Source organism: Zootoca vivipara, chromosome 2 (assembly GCF_965207765.1).
Source record: "Zootoca vivipara chromosome 2, rZooViv2.hap1.1, whole genome shotgun sequence".
NCBI classification, from domain to species: domain Eukaryota; kingdom Metazoa; phylum Chordata; class Lepidosauria; order Squamata; family Lacertidae; genus Zootoca; species Zootoca vivipara.
The window spans coordinates 72847354-72869954 of NC_142584.1; the positions used below are offsets into that span (position 1 = coordinate 72847354).

Genomic DNA, 22601 nt, shown 5'->3' on the forward strand with positions numbered 1-22601 from the left:
ACCTTGGTGAGGGGGTGGGAACTTACTTTGGAGCATGATTATTATTTTTTACAGTTCAGGGTAAATGTCTCTCTCCTCTGCTTTGAAAGTTTAATGCTTTGATGGTGTTTCCTGCTTGGCAGGGGGTTGGACTGGATGGTCCTTGTGGTCTCTTCCAACTCTATGATTCTATGAAAGGGTTGCTCTCTTGTTCTTTGACATCATGCTGTGGGCCTTTGTGCGCATTGGATTGCACTCCAATCCTACATAATGTTTACTCCGAAGTAAATTTTGCTGCGTTCAGCAGAATGTGCATCCAAATACGACTCAATTCCTACACACACTTTGGGATTAACCCACAATTACATCAAAATTCTATGTCTTTACTAGGTGGGACTTGTAAGCAATAGTGTTGTAAATTGGATTTACGACAAAATCCAGATGAGTTCACTGTTAGTATATCACAAGTACAAACCTAAGTGCTCTTGTTTGGAATTCTAGCTAGCCAGTGGTGCCATTTTCTAGAATACTCCACTGTACAAGCACGTTCGGTTTTAACCTACTGCTCCATGAGTAACGGGTAATGTGATGCAGACATTGAGTCACTACTTTCATATGGATTTCTTTTAAATGATTTTTTAAAGTATACCCAGGAACTATGCTCCCCATGTGTCCTTGGGGAATCACCTAGTTTACCTCAGCATAAACCTTAGGTTCATAAATACTTTAAAAAAGGAAGCATAATTCTACTTTGAGAGGATATAGAGGTCCAAACCAGTCAGAGCTAGAACTGTACTAGAATATTAAATCATTAGTGTAATTTCATGTACAGTGGCACTTATCCCTGTCTGTATTCTCAGGTACTTGCTTAACCCATCAATGCCTCCAATAGTTTCCCTATGTGAATATCCAAATATATAATACAAAAACCAGTATGCCTGAAAATGAGTGTTTATTAACATGCTTTTGCAATGTTAGAATGTCAACTATGGCTATCCACGTAACTGTGGGAGTAGTATATGATGCCAAAGGAATCACTGGGCATGCAAAAAACTAGTACTGAGGTTTTGTTAGGACACTACAAGCTGAAAATCTGGTATCTTTTGACCTGGTGTCTGCTGAAAGGGATAAATGTGGAAACTGCTCCAGCTATTTGGCACATAAATATTTTTTACATGACACACCAATCGTCTGACCAATAAACATACAACATGTTCAGCAGATAGAACATGCAGCAGTGCAACCTTCCATTTGTACCAATGACAACAAAAGTTTATGGGTTGTACCCAACACTGCCATTCCACTTGTGCAACAGGTTTCCCTTTGTACAATGGATCTTTCTCCCCTCTCTCCTCTCCAGCACTCTGTGCACCTTCAAAGTGTTCCAGAGGGTTGAGCAATTTTTTGGCAGAGGGGATTGCAGGTATGCTGTTATACTACTAGAGGCTGCAGAAATCACACACACTTGAAGGTATTCATTCATTCATTCATTCATTCATTCATTCATTCATTCATAACTTGAATGGTATGCTGCTTTCCCACAAAAAGAATCATGACCTTGAAATTTTAATCACAGTTTTAATCACAGTTGGAATGATTATACAAAATGAAGTGCTTCGATACCTTTGCTTTGAACTTCTTCCTATCAACACTACATTTAAATTATGCAAATCATGGCTGCATTTAATATGAAGAGAAGAAATCAGAATGAGTGCTCGTAAAAGAAATGATTGCACTACCCACCACAGCAGTCTCTACTAATAAGAGAAAGCAGCAGCCCCAAGCTTTGTAGAGTACACATTCTGCTTCTGATAATATTTTGTAGGAACTTAGGGTGCCCGTGTTGTATACAAGCAGGAATCACAAAAAAACTTGATCTGTGGTGACATTTTTACAGGGGGTGGGTGGGTGGTAATTAGTGGTATAACATTGATATATTCTGTCACTTCAAAGTGTTGCAGCCAAAGATGAATATATCTCATCCTAAAACAAGCTAGGAACAATGTAGTCTGTGTATATGCCATCAATTAGACCTTCCCCATTGTTGTGAATAAACCAACAAGGGACATTTGCACCATTCTTTACATCTTCTGTGTAATCTTTCTGCCATCCCCTAAAAAGAAAAGAAAAAAATACACAGCAGTGAAATTAAAATCCAGAGCTTCGTGCAGGCAAAATACTATTTCTCAGATACCTGAATTGCTGTTCACCTGGTTACTGTCAGCTGGTTATTTTTCACAATCATTGTAGCATCTGGTTTCTGAGGATCAGACCCAGGATGGACTTCAAGTATATTAAAGTCAATTGGGTGGAAAAACTGCCCTAAAGGGTAAAAAAAAGCGATAGCAATTATCACTATGGGTTTGAGTTGCTTCCACACTAAGATCTTTCAGTGGTGCTGAGGCAATTGTTCTTTTGCAATCATCTTGAACTGGAATTAAAATAGTAGTTCCTCATGGCACTTAATGTAATACTAGATTCTGCACCAAAAATGTATTTAAATATCTAGTGCATAGACAGATCTATCTATAGATGTATAGTGCAGTCCTATTCAGAAGTCCCACTGAGTACAGTGCAGCTTGATTCATCCAAAGTATGTGTGAATAGCATTGCAGCCTAAATACATTTTCTCTTAAAACATGGACTTTAAAACTCATTTTGTTAAAATAAAAATGCAAAATTGAGTCGAGAACCATGTCAGGGACATTCAGAAAGCAGGAAAGCTGATGCATACCGGTAACTAAATTCCAGTCTCCATTAGAGCTACAGTTCAGGTCAGTTTATATCAGAATCTACAAATAACCAATTTCTCAAACATCCCTAGTTAGGAACATGGCCTCTGTCTTAGTTTTATTTAGTTTGTAGACTGGTCAAATACAATTGCTCTTGTGGTAGATGTAATATTATAGACTGATAAGAGATAATAGGTATCTACTGGGATGTTTTTCATGGAATGAGGCCAAATATATGGGTGTCCAGTGGTGCTGTTAGGGCAGGACCGGGAAGCAGAAGGCCAGGACCCCCCTCTGCAGAATGAGTAGGAGGCCCCTAGCCATGGCGGAACTGAGTTACTACGGTAGTAAGTGAAAGAATACACATTACATCTTAAAGAGTCACTTCCAGACCATTATGTCCAGGGTCTAAAATTGTGTAACTATCACTATGAATGGCATAATGACAGGAAAACCTGGTCATTAAGCACATTTAAGCTCTTGTTTCCTAGCTTGCAAAATGATGGCAAGGCAAAAATTTCCAATCTTTATAAGACACTTTAGAGGGGGGGAATTAAGGAAAAACACTGCACTGTTTACATTTTTAACGTTCAGAAGCTGCATTGCATCCACATAAGAGGACCCAAACTTAAAAACAAACAAGTGTTTCAGGTTTACTGAAAAGGGGGCTTTATTTTGCTCAGTAGAACTTACTAAGAAGCAAATATCTTATTTCCCCCCCATCCTTCTCCCCCTCCCATCTATCAAACTTGGTACTTTCCTCCTTTGTTTAAATATTTGTACATTGTGGTTTACTCCTTGCCCCAAAGGTTTTCAACTCAAATAAGGTTTCCATACTTCTGGAAAACGAATATTGCTTTTCATGTTCAGCATATCAGTCATTTCACAGATTCATACCTAATAAACCATGGGTTCGCCCAGACAACCTGTGACTATCCAACGTGTAAAATCCTAGAAAATTCGGATGTACTGAATTTTTGCTCCACGACTGATGCAAAACCACTATAAAGGTTGCTCCTTCTCCCATTGAAAATTCCAGGCTCTTTTTTCGAGTGATTTTCAAAGTCAAACTAGATTGGATAAAGAAATACAATATGAACAGGTGCATTCAATGGTTAACACCACAAATCGCTACAGCAACTCGAATAGAATACTTTGGGGGAGTGTATTTAAGAACAGGAAGCTGCCTTGTGTTGAGTCAGGCCTGTGGTCCATGTAGCTCAGTATTGTCTACATCAGCCTTTCTTAACATTGGGTCCCCAGATGTTGTTGGACTACAACTCCCATCATCCCTGACCACTGGTCTTGCTAGCAAGGAATGATGGGAGTTGTAGTCCAACAACATCTAGGGACCCGAGGTTGAAAAAGGCTGGTCAACACTGACTGGCAGCATTTCTCCAGGATTTTAGGCAGGGATATTCTCAGCCCCACCCAGACATACTGGGGCTTGACCCTGAGTCTGCATGCCAAGCAGATGTTCTGCCACTGAGCTACAGTCCTTCCTTATCTTTTACATCTTCTGTTATCTGTGTTTCTTTGCTTAAGAAAAAATAATAATTTAAAACATGCTTGGTGTGTGAATTTTACCTAGGATTTAGTAAGGTGACTTCATCAAGCCATGTGAACATCATTTGCTTTGTGCCATTGTGAAGAGTGATATTCTCGGGAGTTATTTCAAGTTTTACATTCAACTGTGTATTTAGAATCCCAAGTCTTCCAATATAGGTATTGTTTATTGACCCTACATCATTACTGCTCTTCTTGTCGCCAATAAGTTGCCCATTGACAGTAATACCTAAAAAGAGAAGTAAATAAAAATTCTTCAGAAAAATTAGGACTGGTAGCTAAAAGAGCAGTTTTCTATAGACAACTAAATATACAATATTAAAAACTGCCAGAAGGCTACCTCTCTAAGGAACTCCACTTTTCCGAAAGGGGATAGGATAAAAGGCCTTAGCTGAACCCCAGATTGCTGTTGGAGAAAACTCTCAGTTTGAAGATATCCAAGATCCTGTTATTTTAGCCTGGCCTTACCGATTTCCCACCCAAGCCACCTTTAGGCATCTGGCAGACCCTGCAGGTTCCCTCTTGTAGTGAGAACAGAGATAACAGGCTCCAAGTGCATCTAGCTACTGGAAAGTAGAAGAAGAAGAGTTTGGATTTGATATCCCGCTTTATCACTACCCGAAGGAGTCTCAAAGCAGCTAACAGTCTCCTTTCCCTTCCTCCCCAACAACAAACACTCTGTGAGGTGAGTGGGGCTGACAGACTTCAGAGAAATGTGACTAGCCCAAGGTCACCCAGCAGCTGCATGTGGAGGAGCGGGGAAGCGAACCCGGTTCCCCAGATTGAGTCCACCACTCTTAGCTACTACATCATACTGATGGAAAACAATGCTGGTGCATGTGTGTGTGTATGTGAGGGTGAGTGGGTAGCTGTAGGTACCAGCTGGATGGGACTGCACAGCAAACAAGAGATGAGGAGGAGCAGCCCATGTCCTTATGCAAGGCTGTTACTTAGCACTTTCATAGCTCATGGGGCTCCAGGCTCCAGTCTCTGCACACAGAGAGTGGCAAGTGGCGCTCAGCATGTGTGATAAAACCTTACCTGTAGTTGGGTCTCTGATTAGGTTTAACACAACGCCTGGCTCTTCATTAATGTTAAAGCAAAGAGCATCTTCTTTTTGGGGCACATCAATAATGAAGTGAGGATCTGCATCGACTGCAAATAGATATTTACAATTAGATCATTGATCATTCTCTGAAAGCACGAGTTCATTTCACATTTGAAGAATACAGAAAGAGTCCAGAAATGCGGAAAGAAATTATTTCTGCCTGTAATGAATGCCCTTACTGTGCTCCAGAAAGAGTTCACAATCCATTACAAAGTTTGGATGGAACTACAAGTTACTGCAGCAAATATGTGTCCTCACACCGCTATTTGCCTTAGTAACATGAACATTGGTGGGGTTGGGGGTAGAATCTTTGTAGGGCAGAACTGAACTGATATTCAGGTGCCTAACCTGAATAAATTCTCCTCCTCCTCCTCCTAGGCTGTTTTCCTCTCAGCTAGCCTTACTTCCAACCTCAGAGCCTTGCAGAAGGGAAATCGTAGGAGTATGGAGTGGATTGTTGGGATTTGCAGGGACAAGGTAGTTCTGGAAAGGTTAGGCACCACCCTCTCCCGCCTGCCAATTCTCCCTCCCCAATTAGAGTTAGGAGGCAAGCAGAGAGTTGAGAACCACTTGCTTGCTTCATAGTACAGTACGTAATTCTGCCTTAAGCATGCTAGAACCACCTATGCTCACAAAAATAGCTTTACTGTACTACGTAATTTGAATCAGACAGATACAGCCCCTCCAACTTAGTCATAGCTTAAGAAAGAGAGTTGCATTTGACAATGATTTTAATGTGATGTAATAATTATTTAATTTAAGAGTTATTGATATATATGGGGATCTAACAGGCCTGATACTTTGTTTGTTTGTTTGTTTGTTTGTTTGGCTTCAAGGCAATGCTGTCAAATTTGAATGTCATGGCATACCAAGGTTAGAGAAAACCAGAATGTAAAGAAGGAAACTTGAATTTGAGAAGAGAAAAAGGAGAGCATGAGCCTTCCAGCACATTCCTAACTCTTCAAACCCTGGCTCATCATGAAATCTGAACTGGGAACTACCGATATGTCTCTGTCTTATGATTCATATGGAATGCTGACTCGGAGACTGTAGAACTTAAGTGTTTTAGACCACATATCCCCCTAGCCATCATCTGTAACAATTCAAAACAAAACTCACCGCTAGTATATCTGTGATAGCTTGGTGGTGCATAATATGATGGAATAAGAGGACGTGATGCTATGTAGAAACAAGAAAATGTTATACCAGTAGAGGCAAAACAGAATGCAGAGAGAGAGAGAGAGAGAGATGAATTTTCATACTAATTTTAAATAAACATAACTTGATTGTATACTGTTCCTGATCGGAACAGACAAAACTAAAGTTTCAATGAATCTTATGCTACTTCACAGCTTCATTGAAAAAATGTTGCTGTTATTATGGAATAAACAAAAGAGGTGAAATAACCAAGATACAGGCAATAAAATAAACATAGATTATGGATTGTATTCTAGCACAATGGTGAATATTTCATTTCATGCAATGAAGGGTCACCCCCCTCTCAGCACCCATGTGACCCTTAGATCTGTTGTGGGAGTTTCCCCAAACCTCCAGAGCAAATCTGGGTGGTACTCTACTAAGCTTTACTCAGAGTAGACCTATTGAAATCAATGGATTTCAGCAGGTTTACTCTCACTAAAACTTAGTGGCATACCACCAAGGAGAGCTGATGCCAGCAAGTGTTGTTGACAAGACTGAGTTAGATGGCCTGATGTTGTATAAAGCCAAGTCCATGTTCCTATGTACCACAGATGTCAGTCTTTGTAATGTGCAGTTGGTTAGATACAGGTCTTACTAGATTTCTGAATAGTAGCTGGAGTTCTTGGGGTCTACGGCGTATTAGGGGAAGGGTAGTACCTCTGGTGGAGGACACTTCCTGCTCCTTCTGGGGTAGCTTGTCCACCTTTGGTTCCCACCCTGCACACTGCTCTCTTGCTAGGCTCATGTTCTGGGGCTCTGAAACATTGCACCCTATTTTCCCTATGATATCTTCTATAATTGTCTTCTAAACAGTTATCAGAACGTAGGGATGTTCGTAGGACTTCCTATAATGAAATGACATTTTGGATCAATGTGCAGATCAAAACATAGCTACCCTTGTTTTGCAGTTCTCTAAATGTTGTGACACAGTTCTCTGCAATTTAAATTTTGACAACTGTGCAATATAATATGTATCCTTAATGAAAATAAATGTTTAAATGTGTGTTGTGAGAGAAAACATGCATTTAGATTCATATTTTGAGCAAAATAAGTATTTTATATGTGTTTTTAGAGAAATGTACATTTAAAAATGTATTTCAACAAGCATTTAAATATGTATTTCAGAATAATTATTTCAAAAATTCTAGTGGAAATGAAACATAAATATGGGGGAAATTGTGTCCGAGTGGCATGGCCCATAATAGGTATGTACTGCTGTCCAGTTAAAGTTGTACCTATGAAAAAATGTTATTACGGTAGATTCATTCTGTTCTTATGGTGGGCAGATACAAAGGAGTGCATAGCTCCTGTACCTTTAACAGTTTTGTAGTAGAGCGATTTCACCTTTTATTCGTCTGTGCAGCTCCTATATAGTAGCCCAGTTATCATTTGGCTATTGTATTTGCACATCATCATCATCATTATTATTATTATTTCTGAGTTCTAGATCTTACATCACTAACATAAATAACATTTAAAATTACAGTAAGTAGCAATATTAACCATATGTGTGTGCAGTTTAGACTACTAATTCCAAACACTTTCCTTAAAATCCTTACAAAGAAATTGGGGCAGTTTTCATTACATCACCAAAGCATCCAAAGCAACGAACAGCATGGTACACAAATGACTTGGTACACTGTGTGAAATCCATCCCTGCCAGGGATCCCACATGATACCTATTTAGTATACATTTGCTCAATCATTAAAGTAAAATAATAATTAACAGTGAAACGATCAATGCAATACAACTTACCCTCAGCTGTTTTCAACATTAGAAGAAGAAGAAGAAGAAGAAGAAGAAGAAGAAGAAGAAGAAGAAGAAGAAGAAGAAGAAGAAGAAGGAGTTAAACATTTAGAAACATTCATTCTGACATAGATTACTTCAGCCTAGGACATTTTGCCACCTGAGGCAAAACAGAAAATACCACATACACCCTCCTCACCTGCCGCCTCCTCCTCCTTTTGCTCAGTGCCCCCTACCACTGCTGCCATCACCACTGTTGTGTATTGAGTCAAAGGATTTTATATCTGTATTATTATTGTCTGTGTTTGCATTGTTGTTGTTGTTGTTTAGTCGTTTAGTCGTGTCCGACTCTTCGTGACCCCATGGACCATAGCACGCCAGGCACTCCTGTCTTGCACTGCCTCCCGCAGTTTGGTCAAATTCATGTTCGTAGCTTCGAGAACACTGTCCAACCATCTTGTCCTCTGACGTCCCCTTCTCCTAGTGCCCTCAAACTTTCCCAACATCAGGGTCTTTTCCAAGGATTCTTCTCTTCTCATGAGGTGGCCAAAGTATTGGAGCCTCAGCTTCACGATCTGTCCTTCCAGTGAGCACTCAGGGCTGATTTCCTTCAGAATGGATAGGTTTGATCTTCTTGCAGTCCATGGGACTCTCAAGAGTCTCCTCCAGCACCATAATTCAAAAGCATCAATTCTTCGGCGATCAGCCTTCTTTATGGTCCAGCTCTCACTTCCATACATCACTACTGGGAAAACCATAGCTTTAACTATACGGACCTTTGTCGGCAAGGTGATGTCTCTGCTTTTTAAGATGCTGTCTAGGTTTGTATTTGCATTAGGATAAAGTAACTGCCTTTTGGTTCCAGAGGGTACAGCTACTATTGGTTCATTTAAGCTGCTTTATTTGGATCCTCTGTCTTATTGGTTTCCTCCAAAAGGCAGCACTGTGATTGCCTGATATTGTTCCCCCCAAAATGTATCCCTTTCTAGCTAGTCCCCTGTCCCTATAAATGTAGCCTTCCTGCCCTCAGAGTCAGTCTTGTTTACTTTAATAAAGAAGTGTTACTAGAGAACTGTCTCCAGCATATTACGTCAAGAGAGCTGAAATCACAAACCCCACCACATGATACCTATTTAGTATACATTTGCTCAATCATTAAAGTAAAATAATAATTAACAGTGAAACGATCAATGCAATAAAACTTACCCTCAGCTGTTTTCAACATTAAAAGAAAAAGAAGAAAGAGAGTTAAACATTTAGAAACATTCATTCTGACATAGATTACTTCAGCCTAGGACATTTTGCCACTTGAGGCAAAAGAGAAAATACCACATACACCCTCCTCACCCGCCGCCTCCTCCTCCTTTTTGCTCAGTGCCCCCTACCACCACTGCTGCCGCCGCCACCTCTTCTTCAGCCGCTGCCTGAGGTGATTGGAGGCAGCCTGAGGAAGCCCAGTGCAGCAAGGGAGTAAAAGGAGGCCATAGGAGTTGAGCAGGCAGCAGAGAAGAAGGTGGCGGCAGAGGCTGCTAAGTGCATGAGGCACCCAGTAGTCCACAAAGAGGCCAGATCTGCCACCTGAGGCAACTGCCTCACTCCACCTCATGGGTAGGCTCGCCCTGAAGCACTTTGAAAGCAAACGAACAGTAGAACATTCTCAACAGAATCTGGATACGTCCAAGGTATCAGCTATATAAAGGATTGTAGAATAACCACTTGCAGTCCCTGGCGTCGTGCTCCCCAGCCCCAATAAATCAAAGACTGATATTGCATCAACTTTATTGAATACAGATGAAAGAGCATTTAATTGGGCATGGGGCAATTAAATACTTCCAGCCCACCTGCCGGAAGTGACACCATGGTCAATCTGAGCAGGGGTTCCTAGCAGGGCCATAGCTAGGCGGTGATGGGGAAGGCCCCCGCCAGGGGCGCAGGCGAGGGGGGAGGGGCTAAATTGGCTAAAAATGTGTCCGTAAATATGTCGTCCATAAATAAAAATATCAATTATTGCCTCATAAGAAAAGGTTTCAAATAGAGGGTCTTTATATGATATGCGAGGGAATTGAATGGGTGGAGGGGGTGGGTTGGAAGAGAGGCAGAAAGAAGAGCTAATTTGTCCGTTGGTAGGGGGCGCAATCAGGGCAGTTCTGCAAGGGGCGCAAGATTACCTAACTACGGCTCTGGTTCCTGACATCAAATAGGGTGACTCCCGCAGGGACCGGCGTACGGGGGGAGTGCCGTCGGCCCTGGGCCCTGACTGGACATGTGAACATGGCCACTCCCCCCAGATCCCTTTAACGGGATACCGAACATTTGGAGGGGCAGGCAGAGACTACAACCTCCCCTCCATCCAAGCCTGAGATTGCCCCAATGCTCGGAGTGGCAAGGTGAGGCGGCAAGCAGTAGGCATCTCTGCGGGCGAAGAAGGCAAACGTGGCCACAGGGTCAGAGGACGGCTCCCAAGGTGATGAAGAAGATCCCAACGACAAACCCGGCGAGGAACGGAACAGGTAAGGGCTCCAGGTGCGAGCTGTTTAAATGGCCGGGGCATGGACCTGAGGTAAGCCTTCCTGCTCCATCAGCTTTGCCCCTCAGCCCAGCCCACATCCAAGCCTGCACCCCCATTTGCCAATCCTGGGTGCAGGCTAGGATCCGTCTCCCGATAGGTGACATGGGCTTACACCCACGCCGCCCATCAGGACAGGAGGCCGATCCTGGGATTCCTCGCTGGGACCTGGGAGGTGTCTCTGCCGTCCAGCAACACTGCTGCACCACAAGAGTAAGCAGACTTCTACTGCTACAGACTGAATCAAGCATGGTAATGACACCTGAGGTATATATATGTATCAGCCGCCATATTCTTTTGACACTGCATTGTTTTAACTGATTTTAATATTGTATTTTGCTACTGTCATGAACTTGCCCTGGAGCTTTTTGCTGAAGGGTGGGTAAGAAATCTAATAAATCATCGTAATAAATCATGATTCTCATCTAATGGGCTTTGCTTTGAGGTAGATTTAGTTCTTTCATCCCATTTAAGGCTTATACCCAATTGTGTTCTTCTGCAGATGGAGACTACTTTGATTCAGCAGAAGATTTTGTGAGTAGAAAGTGGAGGTGCAATTTTTGATGAAAACACCCCCCCCCCCCAAATATGTATCTCTTCTGCACACACACAGAACCTGTGGTAGGGATCAGGGAGTATAAAACCACTTCCTTCCCCTCTGCATTCATGGAAATCTCTGCTCTGGATCAAAGAGCCTTCTGCCAGCAGGAGTGAACAAGCTAGATGCAACCAAATATTTTATAGTTATTCACCTAGGATGGATATGTTCTATACATACAGCTGTTCTGAATATGAGGAGTCATGTCACCCAATCACCAGCTACTTAATGCAACCAGATGTAATCTCAGATTGTTGCCACAGGTTCTTTGTCACTCCTTTTACTCTGCTTTCAAACAAGGTGTGAAGACAGACCTTCCACAGCAGAACCTATTCAAATACGATTCAGAACCTATTCAAAAACCAACACAACTTTCCTTTTCTGGGTATCAGCAGAAATGCTGCTGATATTCTTTCCCACTGCCAGTTATTGGCCAGGAAACTTGTGTGTGTGTGTGTACTTACAAATCTGTTTCCTTTGGAAAAACAAGTCAATTTGCTATTTTTGTAGTGAATAAAATCTACACTGCAGTACCATGGACTTTTCAAACTTTATCTTCACCTTCAACAATGAAATTGAGAGTCAGGATCACAAACCCCTGGTAAAATAAAATAAAAACGGTATAATATATCTCTACCTTCCAGAGGCTTGTCAGCAATTGCAGTCTCATTCACTGTGTCTTCTGGCTTTGTAACTACCATAGATGTTAAAGGAGTCACAAACTTGTATTTCAGAGACAGGTCCAAGATTTCAGCAGTCAGATTAGTCTTTTCGTCTCCCTTTGCTACATTGCTGGATGAAAGGACAGCATCAAGTAAATTGGTTGCCCCCATATGTTGCATTACATCAGAAGCGGCTAGCCTGGGGCCCTCCAGATGTCATTGGGACTCCAACTCCCATCAGCCCTATCTAGCACGGCCAGGGATTATGGGAGTTGTGGTCCAAAACATCAGGAGGGTCACATATGAGCCACCTCAGTGTTGCAGCCAATCACACACATGGTTAAAAAAGAATTGGAGAACTCCATGTAGGATAGGTCTGTCTGTGGCTATTAACCATCATAATAACTAAAAACAGAATCTCTGTGTTTTAAATGCAACATAACTGCATAGAAGTATTTGTTCCTTGATGGGAAATAAGATATAATTCTAGAAATGATAAAGGGTGCCTGTACTGGTGATCTGCATTCACACTGCTTCTGCAATAAACCTCTGCTAGAGAACAAAGGGCCTTTCTTATGAGCAGCAGCTTAAAGTGCAAATCCTGCATCCAACTCTGGCAACAATTTTGAAAAATTTGGTGGGCCGAAAAGGGAATATATTTGTGTTAAATGAGAACATCAGCTGAGGTTGGAGAACAGAGGAGGCAGAGTTCTTTGTTTTAGGGAACTGCCATGTAAGATGATTAAAGGTAAAGGTAAAAGGACCCCTGACCATTAGGTCTAGTCGTGACTGACTCTGTGGCCAGCATGACAAAGCCACTTCTGGCGAACCAGAGCAGCGCACGGAAACGCCGTTTACCTTCCCGCTGGAGCGGTACCTATTTATCTACTTGCACTTTGACGTGCTTTCGAACTGCTAGGTTGGCAGGAGCAGGGACCGAGCAATGGGAGCTCACCCCGTCACGGGGATTCGAACCGCCAACCTTCTGTTCGGCAAGCCCTCGGCTCAGTGATTTAACCCACAGCGCCACCCGCAACCCACATAGCATTAATTAGAGCAAACTATTCTGAAATATGCAAAATAAAAAAGTTCCTTCAGTAGCACCTTAAAGACCAACTTAAGGTGCTACTGAAGGAACTTTTTTTATTTTACTTCGATCCAGACCAACACGGCTACCTACCTGTAACCTGAAATATGCACAATAGTATGGTTGAAAGAAAACACAATTCCAACGGCTTCAAGAGAACATTGGATATACATTGGTACCTCTGGTTACGAACTTAATTTGTTCCGGAGGTCTGTTCTTAATCTGAAACCGTTCTTCGCCTGAGGTACCACTTTAACTAATGAGGCCACGTGATTTCTGTTCTCATCCTGAGGTAAAGTTCTTAACCCGAGGTACTACTTCCGGGTTAGCGGAGTCTGTAATCTGAAGTGTTTGCAACCCGAGGTACCACTGTATTTGTTAGGGGTAGATTACAATCTTTAATCTGATGCCTCTTTGGTAGCTTGTTGGTCAAGACACTATTTCCTCCCACCTTGGAAAAGGAAGACTTTTAATCAAGTGAGGAGACCTCTCTGTGTCACAAGCATTTACGTTTTCGGCTACGGAATGGCTGAAACTGAAGAGCTAGATTTAGGGTTTAAGGTTCACTGTACTTGAAATGCCTTCACAAAGCACAAGACCAGTGCTATTTTTATGGAAAAAAGAGGTGCCAGAACTCACCCTTGTTCTCTTATAATGGCAGTAGTGCCTACCTGAGAGGTGCCAGAACTGAGTTCTGGCTGAAAAAAAAGCCCTGCATAAGATTGATCAATTACAAGCGTGCTTTTATCCCATTTAAGACAAATGCCCTTCTTGAAAAATTGCCCCTCGTAAGAAAAAATGGGGGCAATTCCAGAACAATCCTATGTATAGTCCTACTATGTTCAATTGTCCGCACTCTAGGAAATTTTGCATTGGATTTCAGCCTTATTCAATTAGATGCGGGATATTTCTCCAAATTTTTGCTCTTATTCATGACATCAGAAAGCACTGTCCAATACCGTTTTTCCAGAAGCTGTTGAATGGTGAGATAAGCCCAAAGTCTCTCAATAAAATCCCCAAATATGTATTTCTGCTCTTCAGTAGCTTTAGCTGTTTCTTCAACATCTGTTTGTTCAGCGTAAGTCACATCTTGTTCTGCCTGTTAGGCATTTTAAAGAAATACTTCATTATACTCATTATCTTGCTTGCAACACATGTATGCTACCTTTTTCCAAAGCCAGCAAGGTAATTTACAGTTTAAAATAATAGCTTGCAAATAAAAGGCAAAAGTAGCAAGAAGGGAAGTGAAAAAGAAGCAAGGTTGGGTTCCAAATATTTCATACCTCTGCATAATATTCATAGGGAATGGCTGCTCATGAAGGCAGCTATGGAAGTTGGTTAGCCAAGTAGCCTTTGGCTCTCATTTTGGTAACTTTTCAGACAGAAAGCTGAAGAATAGGGCTCTAAATGGCAGTGACTCAAAGAATGAAAATTCTGGAGAAGTTCACTTCCATGTTGGTCAGGAATGGGTTAGGGCAGTGTTTGGAATGGGTTAGGGCAGGAATGGGTTAGAGCAGTTGGTCAGGAATGGGTTAGGGCAACCAGTGTGCCTCCAGATGTTTTGGGACTACAACTCCCATCATCCCTAGCTAGCAAGACCACTGGTCAGGAATGATGGGAGTTGTAGTCCCAAAACATCTGGAGGCACACTGGTTGAGAAACACTGGGTTAGGGGTAGGCATAATGGGAATGATAGGCAGCTACAGGATCAGAGGCAAGCATCTCTCTCACACACAGAAGGAAACATGAACTCATACAACAAGAAGCTCCTAACTTTATCTACAAAGCTATAGTCCTACCTTGTAAAATGGCAAGCACTGTCAGGAAAGAAAGTTTAACCACACACACACACACACACACACACACACACACACACGTTATAATTGCCAGACCTAACAAGACACTTACCCCATGAGCTTTCACCTCTGCAGTAATACTGTTTAGGTCATTGTCTATAATACGTCCAGCCACTACAATTTCAGAACCAGCATAATAGTGCTTAAAATTATTTTGAGTCAAGTCAGAGATTGCATTTTCAGGGTACTTAAACTCTACTTCTGTAAGTAAGGGATTGGCCACCTCATTATAAAAGTCCTAGAAAATAAAAATAAATAAACCAACACTTAAACAAAGCATATTTTCAGTGCACACTTTTGAAAAGAGAAAAATAATGCATATATACATGTACAAAAATGTAGATAATAAAATTATCTCCTGATGATCTTGTTCCATCAAATGTTTTGTGCCTGCTTCAGAATAGTATCTTGGCTTTGTTTATTGTGCCCCACTTTGAGATTACTTATTCATGAAGGAAATGTTTAAAATGCTCTTAAATAAAAATAATGAAATTTACTGTAGGCTTAATCTGACTCATAGAGTTGTGGGGGGTTTGCTATAAGGCCAAAAAGCTGCTTTAATTTCCTTGTAGGAAAAGCAAAATGATAAAGAAATTCAAACACAGAACAAGGCAAGCTCTCCAGTACAAGATTGCTACTGATCAATCTCTGCACATTAGAAGTAGGAGAATTTCACCTCTGCACGCTGAACAAAGGCCAGAAAATCATAAAATGTGGAGTCAGCTGGAATCTCAATGGTCATCTAGCTCAATCCACTATAGCTGGATTGGGAAGCCTTTGGCCCTCCAGATGTTGCTGGCCTACAATTCCCATCAGCCTCAACTGAAGGCCAGGGATGAAGGAAATTGTAGTTCAGCAACAACTGGAGGGCCAAAGATTCTTCATACAGGTACTACGGCATCCCTCATAGGCAACCATCCGTTCTCTGCTTTAAAATCTCTACTGAATCGAAGGAAATACACAATATTATATTCTTGGTATTCCAAAGCACGTGTTGTTCCTAACATTCTAGCTTAATTTTGCTTCTGTCCTTATAAACAGAAAGAGTTGAGGAGAGGTGGCCTTGCCAGGGCAGATTAGGAACAGTTTGGCCCCTCTCTATAGGGCTGAGCAAAGCAGAGCAGGGTTGTTGTTGTTTTAGCAATACTGTTATGAATTTGCCAGGGGGGGGGCACTCTGGGCTGCTTCCAACAGAATATTAAACAGAATAAAACTTCAAACATTAAAAACTTCCCTAAACAGGGCTGCCTTCAGATGTCTTTTGAAAGTCAGATACAGTAGTTGTTTATTTCCTTGACATCTGGTAGGAGGGTGCTCCACAGGGTGGGCGCCACCACCAAGAGGGCCCTCTGGCTGGTTCCCTGCAACCTCACTTCTTGCAGTGAGGGAACCGCCAGAAGGCCCTGGGAGCTGGACCTCAGTGTCCAGGCTGGATGGTGGGAATTGAGATGCTCCTTCGGGTATACTAGGCCGAGGTCGTTTAGGGCTTCAAAGGTCAGCACCTACACTTTGAATTGTGCCCAGAAACGTACTGGGAGTCAATGTAGATCTTTCAGGACCGGTGTTCTGTGGTCTCGGCAGCTACTCCCAAGTCACCAGTCTAGCTGGATGGGCCAGTAGCAGTGCACAAAGGTCAGAGATTGTCCATCAAGGAAACCGTCAGAGGGCAAGACTGCCAGGTAAAGAGAAGTGGGGCCCCTTATTTGCTGGGGTGCTAGTGGGCAGAGACAAATACCAGGTTTAGGGTTTCAACTTTAAATGATGTAGGCTGTGGGGTGGTCCTGGGAGTCAGTTAGCTGTGACAGGGAGAAGGAAGGACAGAACTCCATGTGAGATGGGGATGGCAGGCTGGAACTAAGGGACACAGGGGGGTGGCTTTTTGCTGTCCTTTAAATCTGGGGGGAACCAGACTCTCATAGGATGCTCTGAATGCTCTGCCATCTTTCAATCTAGATGCAGCTTGTCAAGAATCCAGCCGCCCTCATGAATTACGATGACTCTTCTGCCAAGACTAGTCCCTCCCCTTCCTCCAACTTAAATGGGATTTCTGCCCCTTAGGTTTCTGCTTCTGCCTCCTATCACACACCCTCCCCCAGCGGTGACTCCGTGGGCTCATCGGATTCCCTTCAACTTATTCATGAGAAGACAGACAGTCAATCTTCTCTTCCTCATCTTTTCCCTTCCACTGAGAGACCTGGCGGAGATCCTGCTCCATTACAGATAGTTCGATTGGCAACCTGCATTCCTGAGGGTGGGGAAGTTGGCGCTCAGCTAGGCTCCTCTCTTCTGGTAAAGGTAAAGGTAAAGGGACCCCTGACCATTAGGTCCAGTCGTGACCGACTCTGGGGTTGCGCGCTCATCTCACATTATTGGCCGAGGGAGCCGGCGTATAGCTTCCAGGTCATGTGGCCAGCATGACAAAGCCGCTTCTGGCAAACCAGAGGAGCACATGGAAACGCCGTTTACCTTCCCGCTGTAGCGGTTCCTATTTATCTACTTGCATTTTGACGTGCTTTCGAACTGCTAGGTTGGCAGGAGCTGGGACCAAGCAACGGGAGCTCACCCCGTCACAGGGATTCGAACCGCCGACCTTCTGATCAGCAAGCCCTAGGCTCAGTGGTTTAACCACAGCGCCACCTGGGTCCCTCCTCTCTTCTGGTAGTTAACCCTATCTCTTCCTTCCTGCCTACTTCCTCCTCTGAAAGCTGGCTGGGCTGGCTCAGTCGTGACACAGGTTGTACATATGTGTAAATAAAGACACCACAGTATCTGCTCTGCCTCATTGTCCCAAAAGGGAACACAGAGCCTGGTTAAATATGCCTGCAACCCCTGGAATCTTGTACCAGATGTGGAGATTGGGGTGGTGTGTAACAATATCATGCTGCGGTACTAAAGTGGATGAGTCTTCATTCTGAAAATAACAGCAGCATATCTGTTTTAACCTTAAAAAAATATATCAATTGTCACCTAATGTTACCATATTTTACCTGTAACTGTAGGGCTGAATCGGAATCTTCATAGATACGACGAGCCACTCCATTGTTCTCCGTTGCCAACTTTTCTAAAAAGCCATAGTCAAGGTCATAACCAAACCCAAGATTATATATGGGGAATTTCCCTTGAGCTGCATTTTTGGCTCTGAGTAAAATTTCTTGGGTGTTACTCACTCCTGCAAGAAAACAGAGACAATAATTAAATGTTGAATAAGTTTCTCATTTATACACACATTTATAGAAAAAAGCAACAAAAACCCTGTTGTACTTGAGATACCAGTATTAATGTTTTTCTCTTCCCAAATAGGAAAAAAGGTTAGAACACATTCAGCAGGACCGCACTGTGCGCATGCGCAGAAGTGGCACCTCTGGTAGATAATTCCTCGGGATGCGGCTGGAGCTCCGGAACAGATCCCATTCGCAACTGGAGGTACCACTGAATACTGTTCAATTTATGAGTTCCTTCCTAGATATCTAGTTTCTCCCTCTTCTAATATCTAGTTTCTCCCTCCTCTTCTTCCCCCTTGTCACTTTCCGAGTCCTCTCTAGGTTTCCCCTTTCCCCACACTTCCCCCCCCCCCTCCTAATGTCTTACAATACTTCCTCCAAAAATTTTCTACCTCAGTTACCACTGTCAATCTTTTTTTAATTTTGCTTCAGGGTAAAGAAAATCCCTTTTGGGAATTCCCATCTGAAGGGGGTGTCATTTTTTTCCAATGCATCAGCTAAGTATTTATATTTTACCCTCTTCTTCAGCAATCTTGCAGGAATTTCTCTTAGTATTATAATGTCTTTATCATCAATTCTCAGTCTCTTTTTCCTGTTAGTTTGTAAGATTTTATCTTTTCGAATTCTTGAATTCAGAAACACAAGACAATATCCTCGCCATTTATTGGACCTCACAAGCCTTGACTTGACCCTGAACACTTTGTCCATACAAATAGAGAAATATTCTTGGATTTCTAGCCATTTTGCCAGCTCCTTTATTATCAGTTCCTCAATATTCTCTTCTTGTCACCCTCTTATTCCTCAAAATTTCAGCGTCAGTTCTCTCTCAGGCAAAAATTACATCTCCTGTGTTGCAATTGCATCAAGCATTGTTTCTTGCATCTTTTTGAATTCCACAAAATCTTCCTTCATTTTATCTTGGCTTTTCTTCATCTCTTTGCTCTTGTTCTGGTTCTTTTTCAACACTTCATCCTGCTTAGTGGATTTAATTTTTAATCCTTGCATATCTGTGTCTAATTCCTTACTTTTGTTGGCTAAATTTTTAATCTGAACAGTGAGGTCCAGAATTATTTGTGGTTCTGCTCTATCTTATTTCCCATTATATCTAATTTTACATCTAATGCTTTCATATTTTCATTCATCTCTTTTTTCATACCCAGGATCAGTTCTTTACTATCTAAATTGGGCTCGATCTCTATTGTGGAAGGTCTTCTTGCTTGTGTTCCAGGTGTTGCCGAGGTTATACCTGCTGTTACCTGGTTTTTCTTTGTTGTCATGTTGCTTTTAATGTATTATCTATATGTTCCCCTCATGGATTGGTTCTTTAATACCTTATTCTTTTTGAGGTAGTTTTATAATTAAGGGGAATAAAATGAAAAGGTTTCTTCAAGTTCTCATCCTATGTCTCTCTCTCCTCCCACCGATACTCCGCGGTCGCAACAAAGAATCAGTGTGTCCGTCACTTCTTCCCGCCCATCTCAGAGATGTCTGCAACAGGTTCCAATTTTCTGTATTTCAGTATCCTTGACTCGCAAATTAGGAATTAAGTCCTTAAGTTCTTCTTTTCGCAATTTTTAAAGCACAGTGTAAGAGCTGTTCGACAGTGGAGTTTGCTGCCAAGGAGTGTGGTGGAGTCTCCTTCTTTGGAGGTCTTTAAGCGGAGGTTTGACAGCCATCTATCAGAAATGCTTTGATGGTGTTTCCTGCTTGGCAGGGGGGTGGACTGGATGGCCCTTGTGGTCTCTTCCAACTCTATGATTCTATGATTCTAAATCGCATTTGAGGGTGACCTCCTTCCTCCCCCTCGTAACATTAGACTCCTTTTTTGCTATCAAATTGTCTGCCGATCATTGTACATACCTTCGTAGGTCTTTCTTCTTTGTCTGCCAGCCAGCAGTCTTATTATTTTAGTCTCAGATTATGGAGAGATCTGTCACTGAATCACTCAGGCTTTCAAGGCATCTCATAGAAAGGGAAGGCACTGTATTTAGCGCTGGGTTCTCCCTCCCTCCCCGCCACTTTACTAAGTGCAGGAGCTGTTGGGAACCCCCTTTTTGCGCTGCTTGGCTCGGTCAGAGCTCAGATCCCTTTCCTGAGCCTTTTTATGGGTATTGCATTGCCTTTGCTCCCCGTTTTACCCTTTTCTATGATTGAGTCATCCTGACAAGCTCCCTGGATGAACTCACGACCTGAACGCAATCGCGACCATTCCGGGAATGTCCCTGTGGGTAAATGCCAGGATCTGTCCAGGTCTTCTTAGGCCCCTATGCCTGGGCAGGACGTCTGGAACACCTTCAGCATACACCCGGGAATCATGGACTCATAACTGGGCTTTATGAGCACCAAATCAGCAGTAAACAGCAGAAGCATTTGTAGAGGTTTCAAAACATTCCTCATTTATTTCTATTAACTACTGCATATTTACAGATCTGGCTTTGTGAGTGTTACAGCCTCTCACTTAGCCATCTTGTCTACAGAAGATATTAAACTGCACACAGCACACGGCAGAGAGCAGAGTCAGGAATGAAATACAACAAAGTAACAATTCCTAACTGTTCCCTCCCAACAGCAGATATCACCAGATTTTCAGAATGGGAGGGGTGAAAATGCTCACAACCTCCCCCTTTTCATTCTGACCATTATGAAAATCTAGCACAAAAGCAATTTCTTTACATATATACCAAGTTGTTCCTTATTAACAGCTTTAGTCAAAGCATCAGCAGGTATTTCTTTCCCTGGCATATATGAGACTTTTACAACTCCTTTCTGAATGCATTCTCTGGCACGGTGCAATTTGATTAGCAAATGTTTTGTTCTTTGCTTGCACCCTTCTGAATGGATTAGTTCTATGCAGGCTTTGTTGTCCTGATAAACTTGAACTGGACAACAAATTTTTACTCTCATATCCTCACATAGTTGCAATAACCACTCTACATCCATGAGGGAAAAATTTAAAGCGTTGAGTTCTGCTTCACATGAACTCATGCTTATTGTTGCCTGTTTCTTACAAGACCAATCAAATAGGCACTGATTGTACAAATAACACACACCTGAGGTGCTCTTGCCATCAGTTGTATCACTACCAAAACTGGCATCGGCATAGATCTCAAGACCTCCAGATTTTTGGCTAGTAAGCTTCAACCTGTAATGCATAGTGCCTTTTAAATACCTAACTATGCGTTTCAGTGCCTTCCAGTCTTGCACTGTAGGTTGATTTACATATCTGCTGAGCAAATTTACGCTAACAGCAATGTCTGGTCTTGTGCACCTTGCTATAAAACTAAGTTTACCCAAAACACTTCTGAACAATGTAGTGTCAGGAAAAACATTAGCATTAGTATCATGTTGGTACCCTGTGACCATGGGGGTGTCTACAGAATTGGCATCTGTCAGATTTAATTTTTCAATCACATCATTGATCTTACGTGATTGATGCAGCAAAACATCACCTTGCTTATTTCTCTCTACTTCCAGTGAGAGATAATTGCTGACTTCCCCTAGGTCTTTCATATCAAAATGCTTTTGCAGTTTTGCAAGAGTGGTTTTGTAAATATTTGCATCCTTCCAGAAAAACAAAATATCATCCACAAAACAAATGCAGTACAATTTGTGCTGGTTAGATTCTTTAACAAAAACACAAGAATCAGCCTTTCCTTGCTGGAAACCTAAGGAAAACAGCACTTCTGTCAGCTTAGTGTGCCAGCATCGAGCACTTTGTTTTAGACCATACAGGGATTTTTTTAATTTACACACCATTCCCTTTTTTATCTGCACTCCGTCTGGCGGTGACATGTAAATACTCTCATTGAGAATTCCGTACAAAAACGCAGTATTTACGTCGTGATGAGATATGGTCATGCCCTCTTCTGCAGCAATTTTCATCAACAGCCTAACTGTCTCAAATTTGACTGTCGGTGAATATGTCTCATGATAGTCCTGATCAGGAACTTGAGAAAAACCACGTGCAACTAATCTGGCTTTATATCTGACCACTTTACCAGTCTGATCAGTCTTGGTTTTGTAAATCCACCTGCTGTCTACAAGTTTCATGCCTGGTTCTACTGGAACCAATTCCCACGTGTCATTTTGCTTTAGGGAATTCAATTCAGCTTTCATGGCATTAAGCCAAGGTTCGGCATCTTTTTCAGGTAAATTTTGAACCTCTTTGTAGTTAGTTGGTTCAAAAACTGAGTTTGGATTGCTAGTGGCAGCCATATCTGAAATAGCAGCTTTAGCAAATTCTTTAGAAAATCGTTTAGGTGCTTGTCCCTTGGTAGTT

At 42.1% G+C, this 22601-nt stretch overlaps 1 protein-coding gene across 1 annotated transcript in view; it reads right to left on the reverse strand.

Annotated features, from left to right (window-relative positions):
* Positions 1-1543: 1543 nt before the first annotated feature.
* LOC118080630 (inter-alpha-trypsin inhibitor heavy chain H3) overlaps positions 1544-22601 on the reverse strand; it is a 40316-nt gene continuing 19258 nt past the window's right edge. The window contains exons 11-22 of the mRNA XM_088662456.1: positions 18089-18270; positions 15154-15339; positions 14205-14344; positions 12063-12288; positions 9539-9544; positions 8342-8426; positions 6505-6564; positions 5319-5432; positions 4299-4506; positions 3609-3781; positions 2190-2301; positions 1544-2092 (exon numbers count right to left, since the gene is read on the reverse strand). Coding sequence (XP_088518582.1) covers positions 1963-2092; positions 2190-2301; positions 3609-3781; positions 4299-4506; positions 5319-5432; positions 6505-6564; positions 8342-8426; positions 9539-9544; positions 12063-12288; positions 14205-14344; positions 15154-15339; positions 18089-18270 — 1622 coding nt within the window. The 3' untranslated portion in view covers positions 1544-1962. The remainder of the gene's footprint in view (positions 2093-2189; positions 2302-3608; positions 3782-4298; positions 4507-5318; positions 5433-6504; positions 6565-8341; positions 8427-9538; positions 9545-12062; positions 12289-14204; positions 14345-15153; positions 15340-18088; positions 18271-22601) is intronic.